Source organism: Procambarus clarkii, chromosome 78, assembly GCF_040958095.1.
Source record: "Procambarus clarkii isolate CNS0578487 chromosome 78, FALCON_Pclarkii_2.0, whole genome shotgun sequence".
In the NCBI taxonomy this organism is placed as follows: Eukaryota; Metazoa; Arthropoda; class Malacostraca; order Decapoda; family Cambaridae; genus Procambarus; species Procambarus clarkii.
The window spans coordinates 18,626,402-18,642,840 of record NC_091227.1 but is presented as its reverse complement, the minus strand read 5'-3'; the positions used below and the strand labels follow the sequence as shown (position 1 = coordinate 18,642,840).

Here is a 16,439-nt window from a genome sequence, read left to right as displayed (position 1 = left end):
TTTGTCCAATTATCGTTGTAAGATTAAGAGTGAACGATATCTATTATTTTGGTTAGTTGCTCCTACTTGAGTGTTTCTGCTTTTTACAGTCAATATACTCCCAGAGGTGCTTGTAGCAGAGCCTAAGCCTAGTAATAGTAGTAACGTTTACAAGTTTACGAACCTTATTGGATGGTCCATAGATATGTGGCACTAACCTGTATTATAATAATAATATGATAAGTCGAATAACTAGTGTGAATTTCACTTTGTTTCAAGTGTATTCAATTTTGTTGTAGTTCTAGGAATATTACTGCCCGTAGCTGGCTGCTCAAAGGATGATGATAATAAGATGATAATAAAGATGAGATTAAAGATAGATGACAATAAATTAGATTATTTAAATAAATAAATTAGATTAAATAAAGATGATAATAAAGATAATAAGATGCTAAGATGATAATAAAATGCCTCCTTAAGAGGATATGCCTTGCCTAACTCACCTGTTCTAAAGATGTATTTGGAGGCAAATATAAGATGGGATCCATAGGAGATAGACTCTGATACCATTATTGATTATTCAAATATATTTGTGGCTTGACTCAAGACTCGATTGCATTACAGTTAAACGTTTGATTAGATTCTCCTTCGCTCAATCTATTCCTAAATGATCCAGATCGATACGGCGTAATGATAATAAAAACATCGTCAGCACATATAGAGTATAATAATCCAGGATGGACAAGGACAGCCCCTTTAAACTGAGACAAAGGACCAAATAACACAGGCCGAAGCTGGAAACAGAAATGAGTCGAAGAAATGTAAGGAAATATTCGTACTCTGTACAAGTATATACAAGTATTACAAGGTATTACAAATATTACAGATATTAACAAGCATTACAACGTCAGCAAGTGAAATGTACTGAAAAAAGTTGTAGAAGTCACCTACATCTACAACTTTAAGGTCAGATTCGACGATTTTGAATGTCAGGATAGTTAACTTATAATGCAACAGATATAACAAGACTCACAGGCGAGGCAAAACTCAGTAACGTCACTGTACAATGCTGAGTTTGATAGTGGAGACTGGCCCTGCTTCAAGTGATTCCATAAAAGAAATCGTTAGCAAAACAGTAATTGGGGGTCTATTGTCATACTGAATTTTTGACAATAGAATTGAGAACATATGCAGAAGTAATTGTGGTGTATACATAGGTCGATCAGATCGATGAGGTTGTTACAGGCTAGAGGAAGCGAGGATTTTCCTTCAGTAATCTCAAAGCTTTGTTGGTGTGGGCTTTTGTAAACAGTGAGGTGTGTCCAGACTAGCTAGCTTCGTAACCACTCCCTTTCCTTATTCTCTAAATCCCGTTAAATAAATCTCCAGCGTTTAAAATATGCATCGCTAAGTCGCAATAGTTTTGTCAACGACTTGAGTAAAACATTACTTGAGATAAGACTTGGCGACGTTTTAGTTAAAACTTTGTCTAAACTGTTGTGCGACAAGGTGCAGGTCGGTTGTGATTGATTGTTGCTGCCGTATGAGGCTAGTTTATTGTGCACCCAATACTCATCCAGTGAGCGGTAGCGCAAAAAGGATTACAGAGGGCACAAAAGGTCTATCATACCTCAACGGTAATGATTACATTAACAATTTCATCTATTGTTCACATCATATAATTATAATGTCAGCTAGTTACAGAGAACGTTCAATTTCAATAGCTATATATTTACAGTTAATTATACATTAATTGTAGGTCTTATCACTAATACATAATTGTTTGATCTATGGAGATATTACAGGCCATAGGGGAGCTGGTGTTTGTTATTATTAGTCTTCACAATGCACTACTTGCTTCTTAATCTCATATGGAAGCGAAATATGGATACAGTGTAAGGATTTCAGATATTTTATCCTTAGTAATAATAAGATGGTTCGCCATTGCATACAACGTGAGTTTAGATTTATCTCTAAATGCATAAGAGGTGTAGATAAACTAGACAAACTAGACAATAGACAAACTAGGCACGTGTAGTATATATATATATATATATATATATATATATATATATATATATATATATATATATATATATATATATATATTATATATATATATATATATATATATATATATATATATATATTATATATATATATATATATATATATATATATATATATATATATATATATATATATATATATATATATATATATATATATATAATATATATTTGAGGTTGAAGCTAGTGATCAATAAGTTACTATATATATCCAGTAGCAGAAGTTAAAGATGAGAAAAACTACAGGAATTGTTATCTGCGTTAGCATAACCATCTTCTGTTCGTCTGTCTCAAAGTTCATCCATTTACTTCGAACAAGTGGAACAGGTTTCTGAGGTAGCCCTTTCTGTCCCACTAAGATGCTGGTGGTAACGGAACTTTCAGTTGGTCGCACAGATTTTCCTCCAGACCGGTTTACTTTGCTGTCCACCATGACGTGGAATATGATGGTGAGGAACGTAATACCAATACAGAAGAGCAGCCAGACATCCACCATCTTGAAGTAGGAAGTCTTGGGTAAGGAGGCTGACACCTGGCAAAATTGGCAGAGACCTGGATTACGACTTTGGAAGACAGCAAGATGTCTGAACAATATAATAGGTTAATGGTTAACTATGATATATATCAACATTTCATATTATTGCATGATAAAAAATCAGGAAAAAGATTTCACACTAAGAATTGTGTCAAGCGTAGATCGAAGGTATCAGAACCGGTGGATTAACTCGTTACACCAGGCTCCAGCCCATCATGAAAACAAACGGATGAAGGAACGTATTTAATACTAACTTATAACGCTGAATAATGATCTATTTTTATTCCTCTATCAACTTGAGTATGTTCTAACTTCTAACTAGAAACGTACCAGCCTGTGCAGTAAACACTTCTTAAATCAACAAACCAAAACTCCTAGCCTAACCTAACCTAACCTAACCTAACCAACCACACCTAGGTTGACTGTCCTACCTGCCAAGGGCTGGAGAGATACACAATTGATGTCTTCTGTGAAGAAAACACAGTACCTGGGAGAACACCTGCACTATGGAGTACCTGGGAGAACACCTGTACTATGGAGTACCTGGGAGAACACCTGCACTATGGAGTACCTGGGAGAACACCTGCACTATGGAGTACCTGGGAGAACACTTGTACTATGGAGTACCTGGGAGAACAAGGTGGCTATGACGAGCTGGACGGTGAGAGCAGACATCATCCTGGTGTCGAAGATGACGGGTCTGAAGAAGAGGGTGACGTAGCTGACGACGAGGAGGACGAGGGTGGGGATGTAGATGGTGAGGATGGCGTAGCCCGAGCGACGAGTTAGTGGCACCTTCACCTTCACCTCACTGTACATGCCAGAGCTGCCGTGGACCAGCACCACCTCCCCGACCTGTTGTAGATGGGGCCAGAGGTGATGGAAGACACGTGGGAGTGTTGTAGATGGGGCCAGAGGTGACGGGAGACACGGGGGAGTGTTGTAGATGGGGCCAGAGGTGATGGGAGACACGGGGGAGTGTTGTGGATGGGTCCAGAGGTGATGGGAGACACGTGGGAGTGTTGTAGATGGGGCCAGAGGTGATGGAAGACACGTGGGAGTGTTGTAGATGGGGCCAGAGGTGACGGGAGACACGGGGGAGTGTTGTAGATGGGGCTAGAGGTGATGGGAGACACGGGGGAGTGTTGTAGATGGGTCCAGAGGTGATGGGAGACACGGGGGAGTGTTGTAGATGGGGCCAGAGGGCCGCTCCTGGCTCTACTTACACAGATATTATCTTATCTATATCAGTAGAACAGGATACATGTTTGTTTGGCTGTCAAAGGCCAGACACTTGTGACCCCTCAAACTTTGCAGGGATTTTACACTGCAAAGTTTGCAAGTAAACTCCTCCCACTGCAAAGGTGGGAGGCGGTCATGACGGGGTCGAAATCCGCCCTTCGTGCATCTTCTTGATACCAAATTCCAACTTCGATATACACCAGACTCATTAAGAGTCATCCAGTACATTATTTTCTACATGATTAATTGATGATGGTCGTGTGTTGTGCAGATGGTTAAATGATGAAGACGGTTTGCAGTGAAACCGGTTATATTTATGAAAGTCGTGTGTAGATGCGGCCGCTGTTCTTCACTCGAGAACCGCCTGGTATCCAATGTAGTGTATGTCCAAACCTTCAACGAGGCTTCATAAACGAATAATTTTTGATAATAAGCTTATAATGCCGGTTTAGGGCTTATTCGTGCAACAGCAATTCTACTCAACACTTTCATTTGGGATCATAAATAATGCATATGATTATTGGCCACCGATAATTATCTTCATTTTCAAGCAATGTATTTCTGGCATGCGGTGAATGTTTTTGACGTTTGGTTAATGTTTTCTGGCGTGCGGTGAATTTTTTTAGTGTGCGGTGTATGTTTCTGGCGTGCGTTGAGTGATTCTCAGTATGATGAGTGATTGTGACGCACTGTGAATTTTTGTAGCGCGTTGTGAGTGTTTCTGACGTATTGTATTTCTGGCGTGTCGTGATCATTTCTGACGCGCTATGAGTGTTTCTGCCGTGTTGTGTTTCTGACACGCAGTGAATATTTCTGGTGTAAGTGTTTCTGATGTGCTGTGATCATTTCTGGTGTGAAGTGATCCTTCATAATTCACCCAAAGTTTACCACTGCAGGCCACTGAAGTGGTATATATATATACGGAAAAGTGGGAAGCACCTCCCGGCGTATGTGCCTGAACACCCTTGGCATGTCACGTTCTCTTAGCTTTCTTGAGCTGGTCATGACCTTCGTAATATAATTTCAAATAATAACTCTAAAGGCAAATCACCAACAATTCCGTTGTCGAACACGAGTGAAAATAATAACAGCTGACAAATAGGCATTGATTAAAAAACTAAAATATATGTAAGTAATCTGTATATGTCATCCAGTCGATAATTGCTCTCGATGAAAACTATCTATCATTAATTTGTGTAATATTCTTGATATCGGCAACACCTGGAGAGTGCAAAACATGGCATGAGCGCAATGACATCCATTTTGGAACGTTAATGATCATTAATAGTGTTAATTGTTCTGAAGAACTACCTGTGGAGGTAAGATACGCTGTGAGATAATGTGTGTTTGAGATAAAGATAAACATAACATTAAGCTTCTCTCACCACGGATAATAAAAACAGACATAAGACTTACCTCACCGTTGAGCCTAATGTTTAATATAACATTAGGCTTTCTGCACCGCTGATGATATGGGCATAACATTAGGCTTCTCTCACCGTGGATGATAAAAAAAAAAGAGACAAAACATCAGGCTTCCAACACTGAATAATACACACAAAACACCAGGTGTCCCTCACCTTGGATGATATGCACAAAATACCAGACATCCCTCACTGTGGATGATAAATACAGACGAAACACAAGACTTCCCTCACCGCGGATGATAAATACAGACAGAACACTAGGCTTCAGTGATCGTGCATGCATGATGACTCACCTCATACTCCAGCAGAAGCTTGTTGGCGGAAATATTGACGGAGGACTTGAGTACGTCGAAGAGGAGGAAGGACTTTGTGGCGGAGGTAATCCTGAGGTGCAAATAGCACTCCTGCACATCGAAGGGGTAGAGCACGAGGTCCAGGTCACACATGTACACTGTACCGTACTTCCTCTTGGCTGTTACTGTATTCGTCTCCCCAGAAAAGATGTCCACTGCAAGTACAAGAGTAGAATCAAGAGGAAGACCATTATGAAGTGTAATCTGAAATTAAATTATAAGTAATGCAAGAGTTTAGATACTCTAAGGGTGAAAAATAATTATAGAGTTTTAAATAATGATTCCTAATTCATTTATTGAATGATTTCATTCTTTTAATTTATATTTAAGGCTTTCAATTACCTGCTCCATCTTAATAAAGACCCCATATACATAACATCAGTAATGATGGGTGATACTGTGTGTCAACTTACCCTCAGCAGGAGCAGCTGGATCCCTGCTAATTGCATTACCATAGCGGTCCACCAGCATGGTGGTGTCTGTGTCCATCAGTGTGTGTTGGTTACCGTTGGTGTTGACAAAACTCACTTGTGGAGACCACAGTTTGTGCATAGTGTCGTCTGGTAGAATGTTAAGCGTGTTGTTCACCTTCAAGTTCTGGTACCTCAGCCTGTTGTCAACCCATGTTAACGCCAGCTCATAAGACAAGTCCATGACCATGTCCATGGTCCTCACAGATAAGAAATCTACATCTATCGTGAGGACTATAGGCAAGCTTTTATCTTCCCTTCCGCCAGCACGAGGCGGCAGATGGCTCTGATATTCCTCTGGAAAAGCCACCAGTTTGCAGTTAAGTTCGTCAGTGTTATCGCGGCAGTCGTACTTGAGGTCGCAGCGTTTGTGGAGAGGAATACAGGTGGCGTCATCACAGGTAAAGTCATCATATGAACAGGGCGACAGTAAGAGGAGACGGCGGCCACCATGCTTCTGGTTGCACACGGGTTGGTGCAGCTTCCACCATCGTCGACCCATAGGGTAGTCAGGGAAAAATTCCTCCATCTCAGCAATTGTTGTGTTGGTGACGTGGTTAACCCAGGTCCATATTCCGTTTACTTTCTGAATGTGGTAAGCTCCGTAGCCAATAAAAATTAATTCGCTTACATTATACTGAAATGCGGTGAAGTAAATATTCCGAAGTTCATTTTCACATATTCCAAGTAGAGAAAATCTCTGTTGTTCTTGGATTAAACAGGCAGAGCATTTTACGTTTGTTCTGCAGTCGATATCAGACGATCTGTATTCAAATGCTATGCAGTTTTCGTAATGTAACCCGTTTGGTTCTTGTGCAGCCCAGCCGATACTATTCATATCCACGGGAGTGTTACCTATCTTCCACACTCCTTCTTCCTCTATGTCGTTAGGGGCAAGCCAGTAGTCCCTATAACAACTACCTAGATTCAGAGAAGAGTTCTTTGCTGCGTTAATAGCAGTTGTTGCCTCAGTATGGTTCGTTGGTAGTTGAGAGCCGAGGGCCAGGCAGAGATAGTCTGCTACGAGGTAGGCACTCCATTCAAACCAAAAGTATGTCGGACCAGCATCTCTGTCGCATAACTTTGTCAGGGACAGATTATAACTGGTGATGTTTTGGAGAGTCCAGCCGCCTTCCCACGACACGTAGTTACCTTGCGGGTCACTCTGACAGTCTGCTATACTCCGCACTTCCTCCGGGCTTAGCGGCCTGTCCCACACATTCACCTGAGGGAGAGAGAGAACGTGTTCAACACAGCCATAGTCTGCTCACTGCAGATAATGATGGTACCGTCTTGTGGAACGAGGGCACAAGATTCATATATTAAAAATTAGCTTCTATACTTAGTTACATTTAGCTGTTGCACTTTGTATTGTTAACTGTAACAATGCTGGTCTTGCAGACGACGAGTCACAATTACGTGGCTGAAGATTTGATGACCAGACCACATACCAAAACATGAAGAGACGACGACGTTTCGGTCCGTCCTGGTTCATTATCATGTCGTATGTCCAGGGCGGACATACGACTTGGTATTGGTACAGGACAGACCGAAACATCGTCGTTTCTTCATCTTCTTGTTCGGGGTTTGGTCATCAATGCCTCTGCTGGTGTTTTGGAACACGAAATTTATAATTATTGGTTTCCAGAGTCGGGGACAGGAATCCTGTTAAACTTATTTGTCCCATTAGACTAACGACTGACCTTCACTAGGATGTAACCCACGACAGCTGACTACCTCCCGGGTACCAATATATACTGCTAAGTTCCTGATGGTCCAAGTGGTTGTACCGTACCTTCACTCCATCGTATTCCAGCTCCTTGTTTCTGTATCTCTTCCATGTGCTTTCTCCTCATGTTTACCTTACTGCTTGGTGAGCAGAGATATCAAGTACAAGGATACATACCCAAGCGTCTCACCCTCAAGAATCGAACCCGGCATCAATCGGTTGTGAGCCAACTTCCTAAAGATAGATTTCTACAGTAATTATGAGCTCACCTGCGTTAGATCTCCACTGAAACTCCGACGAGGCATCATTCCCTGACCCAGGCGAGCCTTCACCCCAGACACAGTGCGGACGATATCATATTCCTGGTGGTTGTTGAGGCTTCCGTCCACGTACGTGCTGATCAGGTGCTGAGTGTGGTCGTACGTGAAACATAGGTGGTGCCACCTGCACAGGATATTAGTTATAAGGACAAGAAGTTTAAAATAACCAGTAGCAAATTTTTAGAAAACTGTTGAACGCATTGCTATATAATTGCGTAAATGTTTGAAATAGGCTTTCAAATAAGTTCAAATTTTGTTCATACGTTCAAAAATTATAGTTCAATTAAATTGCGATATATATATATATATATATATATATATATATATATATATATATATATATATATATATATATATATATATATTTATATATTTATATATATATTTATATATAAAATATATATAAATATTATATTTATATATAAAAATATATATGTCAATGGAAGACAGAAGTTAGGGGGAAACATGATTATCTCGTACAAAATTATCAGATGAATTGACAAGGTAGATAAAGACAATCTATTTGGCACGAGTGCTACGCGAACAAGGGAACGCAGGTGGAACCTTATTACTCAAATGAACTAGAGATGTAAGAAAGAATGCTTTTCGACTTGATGTGATGGAGGCAGACTCCATACACAGTCTCAAATGTAATTATGATATGGGCCCAATAGACTCCGGAACCTGCATGGCAGATATACAACATACACGACACAACCGCAAACGTTTTCTTACTGGTGTCAGTTACACTCCCTACAACCCTGGAGTATATTAAAAAGTTCACCTTTCACATCTCGTGTATTTTCTAAGGCGTCGTAATGGTTTGTTGACACTGCGAGTATAGAATGGCGTCACTCGTGGCTGTTACTTGAGGCAATATGGCTGCCGAATATAATCATCGCACTCACACTACACAGGAAAACAAAAATTACTCACTGTTTTGCAATTGATTTCGTCTATTTTTTCATGCATGGTTGCTTGTTACAAATTGTATATAAATTAAAATATAAATGTTTGCATATGTAGAACGGTTATGTGATGGGTGCCAAAGTGGATTACACATGGCAAAGAACTTCGTGTAGCGATAAGATGATTCCTGTCATATCAAGCTTGCGGGGAAATTTGGCGCGAATCATTGTTAATTTGGTCGTATTCAACAACCTCGCTTCTGTTGGATTGCAAACCTTTGTACTTGAAATATTTTATTTATTCAGTGCCATTGATCCGATAAACATTAATACTTCGTATCCCACTTAAGGCCATTTATTGCACAACTCTCGTTATTCCGGAGTTCAATATGATAAATCATTACGGAACTTAGGAGTTCGTACGGTTTTTGTCCACGTCTGAGCAAAGCCGGAATAGTTAATGCCTGCTCGATTGATACCAGTTAATAAAGCTTATCAATCCATAACAGCTATATGGACAGCAGCCCTTGCATGCCATCACTGGCACTAATCTCCTCATCAACAATCGTTCAGTCCAAACAGGTAAAATATTCAGGCTCTCTCTTTACGCCAGACACTCGCCTAAAAAGTTTATTGATTAAATAATCTGGTGAAAGATTTACCCACATTAATACTAATATGATTATTCCTACAAATAGGCCGATGTAAGAGAAAGGGCAGCTGCAAGATATGCCTAAAATGTGTTTGATTTACTTTACTATGGTGCAGCCGGCACTGTAATGATATAAATAAGTTTCTACGGATTAAGTTTCTGATTGTGAATATTAATATTAATATATATTATATTATATATTATATATGTTCTTATTATATAATATAATATATTATATATAGAATATATATATATTATATATGTTCCAGAACTTAGTATATATTATATAGTAATATTCCAAACATCAAGGTATAAAAATTTCCATTAAATACAGAAGTGTTACCCTTAACCCGAGAATTTAATCAATTCAATAATTATGATTGCTGGCAAGTCCCAACTATATTTAGGCAGTTCAATCAAGTATTCCAACAAGTCATAAACGGAGACTCTCGTAAACAAAGCTGTCACATCGAAACTCACAAAGCTGAAGTTATATCACAAATACATATAAGTTACTTTGCTGACTAATTCAATATTGATTTAATGTGAGACGCGAGCACTGCTCCAAAGGGAGCAAAATCTGCACAAATATTTCGACAATTTACAAGTGACAGAGTCTATGGAACTAACAATGGGTTTCGCTGGAGTACTGACTTGTGAGTCTGAATAGGTCCATACATGTATGGCAGAGACGGGTATTTAATCTTCAGATGTTTAATCATTTTATTATACTTTAGAAAATCTAACAAATTATGATTAAAATTAGCAGTAACTTTTTTAAGTGGATCGAGAGTTAAAGTCACATAAGTATTCCTATCTATAAGCGGTTCTTTCATTTTATTAATATAATTGATTTTGTTCAAGATAAAGATTGGATTTCACTTATCTGCTCAAGTGATATGCAAATCTTCATCTTTTTAATACCAAATGCTTTAATAAATTTATCCGGGCAATTAGAAACTCTGTTTAAAAAAAGATTCATAAATGATACTTTTACATACATTAATCTATCACAAGGTATGTCAATATTCCTTTCTCAATTACAACCCTCGGAAACGAACAAATCCACATGAGCCGTGATGAGGGTTCGAACCTACGTCCGGGATGATGTATTGTATTGAAGTAAGGGCGAAGAGGTAGAACAGCTTGTTGACAGAGCCGGGGTGCATGGCGGAGTGTGTAAAACCCCGGGTTGAGTCTCGGAGAGGCTGCAGGATCCGTGAGGGCAGCAGCACTCCCGGTTGCAATTCTTTTCATGTCGTGGCGCAATCGATTAAGGCGCGTATGGGATCATCCCGGACGTAGGTTCGAACCCTCATCACGGTTCTCAGCTAGATAGCACTCTGACCAGTTGATAAAATAATTTATAGACTTCTCCATCATAAGAAAAATGGCAAAATACTAGAACTACGACAGCATCGTACAAATTACAGTCGTGCTTACTGATGCTTGTGTTCCAGTAGAATGTAGTTACATAATTTCCAGAGACTCACTTGAATACCCAGATCTTCTTCTTGAGGAGCTGGAAGTTCCAGTTTCTGGCGATGACTGGCCTCACCCTCTCCACCCAAATGTCTGCAACATGGAAAGTTCTCACTTGTAGACTATACTCATTGAAATTACAATAATTGTAATAAATACATTAAAATACAGTATTGGGTAGTCACTTTTTTACAATATCCCAAAATATTTACCTCCTTCAAGGATGCCCGAATCGTTTTTACTATTGAAGATGGCGAAGAACGTTGCCCAGCCGTGGATGGTGAAGAGGTAGAACCTGCCGCAGAGGGTGACGGAGTGTAACTGACGGTGTGGGTCCAGCTGGCCCTGGTACCACGCCATGGTCTCTGTAGTGGCCTTGCGGTCCTCTTGGAAACGCAGCACCTGGATCCCCTCAACCTGGCCTGCGGACACAACGTTTCCCCAGGCGCCATAATACCAAGTTTATGTCACTGGGCACGACACTCAGTACCAGTTCCCCAGGCGCCATAATACCAAGTTTATGTCACTGGGCACGACACTCAGTACCAGTTCCCCAGGCGCCATAATACCAAGTTTATGTCACTGGGCACGACACTCACTACCAGTTCCCCAGGCGCCATAATACCAAGTTTAGGTCTCTGGGCACAAAACTCACTACCAGTTCCCCAGGCGCCATGATACCAAGTTATTATGGCGCCATAACGCTCAGGAATAGGCTGATAAGTTAACAGGAGTCAAATTATATTTTCTTATACGGCTGGGAAGGGTAAAGAATACTATACAGGCGCATGTAATAACAAAAATAGAACGTGCAAAAAAAAAAAAAGCAATAGGAAATTATGATAATTTTCTCTCGATTACCCGAAGTACCCGGCTGCGCCCAGGTCTCTCTTCTCCCTTCACCATCTCTCAATCTTGCCGTCCCTCACTTCTCTTTCCCTATTCCCCTCTCATTCATCACCCCCGTCTTCACCTTTCTCCCCAACATCCCTCTCTCATTTTCTCTCCCCTCCTCTGTCTCTCCTAATAATTCACTCTCTCCACCCTTTCTCTCATATCTCACCTCTACCCCCCCCCCCTCCCCGTCTCTCACCTCACGTCTCTCAGAAACATTCATTACTCACCAGGATGGAGCAGGAATGAAGCAAAGCAGACGCCCAGCAGCAACAACAATGTCGTCTCAAGTTTCATGGTGACCTGTGATGACCTCACACCGCCTGAGGCACCAGCACATGACCTGACGTTCCTTAAAACAATATATTATTACTTCAGAATTTAGTGTAACACTCGGTGGCATTAAATAAAATGATACGACCTTTCTATTTTTTAAACATATGCTCATACTGAGTGGAATCATTTCCTGTATTCTGTGGGATTTTTAATGTAACTAGAATTTCATATCATACATGTAAGCACTTTCAATTAAATTTATTGAATACTAAAATATGCAGTTAAAAGTGACTCAGTTACTGTCGATAAAAGTTTAATTCCATGAGCAATAACATCGAAATATAATAATAAAAAACAACTACGACAGATTAGACATAGCCAAAGCACTATATATCACACACACTCTTGCAACTATAAACAGCCAGCTCACACTTTAGTACATCCTGCCATCTACAAGACCAAGATATAACAGCCCGCTCACACTTTAGTACATCCTGCCATCTACAAGACCAAGATATAACAGCCAGCTCACACTTTAGTACATCCTGCCATCTACAAGACCAAGATATAACAGCCCGCTCACACTTTAGTACATCCTGCCATCTACAAGACCAAGATATAACAGCCAGCTCACACTTCAGTACATCCTGCCATCTACAAGACCAAGATATAACAGCCAGCTCACACTTCAGTACATCCTGCCATCTACAAGACCAAGATATAACAGCCAGCTCACACTTCAGTACATCCTGCCATCTACAAGACCAAGATATAACAGCCAGCTCACACTTCAGTACATCCTGCCATCTACAAGACCAAGATATAACAGCCAGCTCACACTTCAGTACATCCTGCCATCTACAAGACCAAGATATAACTGCCAACTCACACTTCAGTACATCCTGCCATCTACAAGACCAAGATATAACAGCCAGCTCACACTTCAGTACATCCTGCCATCTACAAGACCAAGATATAACTGCCAACTCACACTTCAGTACATCCTGCCATCTACAAGACCAAGATATAACAGCCAGCTCACACTTCAGTACATCCTGCCATCTACAAGACCAAGATATAACAGCCAGCTCACACTTCAGTACATCCTGCCATCTACAAGACCAAGATATAACAGCCAGCTCACACTTCAGTACATCCTGCCATCTACAAGACCAAGATATAACTGCCAACTCACACCATACCTACTATCCCAGTTAACCTATGAGAATGAAAAGCAAAATTCTCCAATCCTCTCGACTTGGTAACACCTCACCATATTCTATATGGAATATGTGGAAGAAAACTTCAGCGAATCGCGTGTCAGTCCCAATCAAATTGTAAAATGAAGTATGAGTCGTCCTAGAATCATTGAACTAATGTTTTTCTAAAAGGCCTGAAACAAAATGCAGTAGCCTACCCTATCTTCTCCTAGGCCAAATATAAGTAATTTCGTTTTTGGAGGATACGTTGCTGATATATATATATATATATATATATATGTAATTATATATATCTACAACGATAAGTAAATGAAGAGCATAAGATTCAATGTTTCATCTAACGGCCGTTCGACACTGAAGAAATCTGTGATCAGAAATCCCATCGCAGTTGGCTATCATATTATGGCGTCATTATATTGTGCTAAGGTAAAAATATATGTATCAGACTGTCAATACTGCACGTAGTTTAAACCCTTTGTGTCAATAAATATTTAACTGATAACGCGAGTAATGACCCCAAACTGTTTGGTCTTTCCTCACTCGTTTTCAATAATATATGAGCGTGTACCTGCTTTTCATTTTAGCAGAACTGAGGTTAATTGTGGAGCTTTCAGCTTAAGTGCCATTCAAGTGATAGCTTTTTCTAGGGTCCCGTGTGTTGCTGTATCTTCTATAGCCACAAAATAACTTAATTCAGAATTATTTTAATGTGTTTCTATAGCTGTCACTTTATCAGTCGTTAAATCAAGTCAACATAGGCTTCGGTTTGGCGAGGGTGAAGCCATGCTAGGCTTGATATATTATGTTAGCATTCATCACATAACAATGTAATCATCGCATGCAATGTTTTCATCATACAACACATGCAGTGAATTCATCATACAATATATGCAGTAAATTCATCATACTACACATGCTTTGCATTCATACTGCACATGTTATGAATTTATCATACTACACATGCTATGTATTCATCATTCTTCATATTTTATGTTCTTATACTGCACATCATGCTACACATACGATTATGTACTCATTATACATATTAATCATACTTCACATGCTTTGTAGTTATCATAAAACATTTTTTACGCTAGGGATAACCGTTATAAATGCAACTTACTATGAAAAGCAATAGTTCACAAATAAGTACATTTTCTATGCATCGGACTCAACAGGTTATGAAGGTTGCTTGGGTTCGTATGTATCTGGTTAGGTTAGGAGATTGGAGTTTTTACAGTGGCAAATTAAGAGAACGGGCTGCACAGCCACTCTGCTTTAGGAATCATATTTTGTCTTAAGGTATTTGTTAACTTATTTTAACGACAAATTTCCATCAGCTGTATCACCTTAATGTGTCCATTCGTGCTCAGTGCGTAGCTTATGGCTGCAGCTGTATGTATTGTATTTGTCCCTTGTATATATTGGTGTATGTATGTCAGAACTGCATCAGAATTTGCCACTTTATTATAAAGTACTTTTGCTAAAAATGATTTGCCGATCGTGTATTACATTTTACATACATGAACTATGGGAAGGAGGGCCCTTAGCCTGCGACCACTTTGTTGTTGTGGGAGGCAGAACTTATAGCCTCCAAACACGAGTCGTAAGACTTTTGCACCTCGGCCCTCCCCCCGACAGGATTCGAACCGGCGAGGCCAGCGAGCACCCCACATGCGTATAATATTTTCTCCTATCAACAGGTGTTGAGGAGGTATCTGCAAGGTCTACTCTAAATACCTTTTATAATTCTTTTCCGAGTCCCAAAACACTTGACTGAGTGGTTTATGGGGATAATTATGGTGGGATAATTGGCATGCTTCTCTGACTTTTACATCATATATACAACAGCAACAGTTCAACCTTCTTTTCTTGAACCTTCTTCTACTCTACACGCAATCGTTTATCTTACAACTGGCATATCTGCAAAATAGAAGATAAAATTGTAAAATGCAACAATTAATTTACAAATAATTTTTCGCAATGAGAACGGATTTTCGAGACATCTTACATATATAGGCGAATCGCATGGACCAATAGGCCTATTGCAGATTTCTTGATTCCTTGATATATATATATATATATATATATATATATATATATATATATATATATATATATATGTGTGTATATCACGAAAATAAACACGTGATTAAGAATGTGACAATGTCAGACCACGGAGGAAAAATGAAACAGGAAATTTCCTTAAGTACTTTCGTATATTAAATACATCTTCAGAAGGTCATTTTACAGAAATGTAAAATGACCTTCTGAAGATGTATTTAATATATATATATATATATATATATATATATATATATATATATATATGTCGTACCTAGTAGCCAGAACGCACTTCTCAGCCTACTATGCATGACCCGATTTGCCTAATAAGCCAAGTTTTCCTGAATTAATATATTTTCTCTAATTTTTTTCTGATGAAATGATAAAGCTAACCATTTCATTATGTATGAGATCAATTTTTTTTTATTGGAGTTAAAATTAACGTAGATATATGACCGAACCTAACCAACCCTACCTAACCTAACATAACCTATCTTTATAGGTTAGGTTAGGTTAGGTAGCCGAAAAAGTTAGGTTAGGTTAGGTAGGTTAGGTAGTCGAAATACAATTAATTCATGAAAACTTGGCTTATTAGGCAAATTGGGCCTTGCATAGTAGGCTGAGAAGTGCGTTCTGGCTACTAGGTACGACATAAATATATATATATATATATATATATATATATATATATATATATATATATATATATATATATATATATATATATATAAATAAAAGTTAATATTTATGTAATTCTTCGGATAATATGCATATTATTTAATTGGATTTGAAGACTGGAGATGGAATGCAGATTTATAA

At 39.1% G+C, this 16,439-nt stretch overlaps 1 protein-coding gene across 1 annotated transcript in view; it reads right to left on the bottom strand.

The window, feature by feature from the left end:
- Window positions 1-2,230: 2,230 nt before the first annotated feature.
- Window positions 2,231-16,439, bottom strand: part of LOC123746084 (uncharacterized) — a 74,102-nt gene continuing 59,893 nt past the window's right edge. Inside the window, exons 3-10 of the mRNA XM_045727335.2 lie at window positions 12,291-12,412; window positions 11,379-11,588; window positions 11,178-11,259; window positions 8,074-8,248; window positions 6,019-7,300; window positions 5,546-5,760; window positions 3,211-3,438; window positions 2,231-2,580 (exon numbers count right to left, since the gene is read on the bottom strand). Coding sequence (XP_045583291.2) covers window positions 2,239-2,580; window positions 3,211-3,438; window positions 5,546-5,760; window positions 6,019-7,300; window positions 8,074-8,248; window positions 11,178-11,259; window positions 11,379-11,588; window positions 12,291-12,412 — 2,656 coding nt within the window. The 3' untranslated portion in view covers window positions 2,231-2,238. The remainder of the gene's footprint in view (window positions 2,581-3,210; window positions 3,439-5,545; window positions 5,761-6,018; window positions 7,301-8,073; window positions 8,249-11,177; window positions 11,260-11,378; window positions 11,589-12,290; window positions 12,413-16,439) is intronic.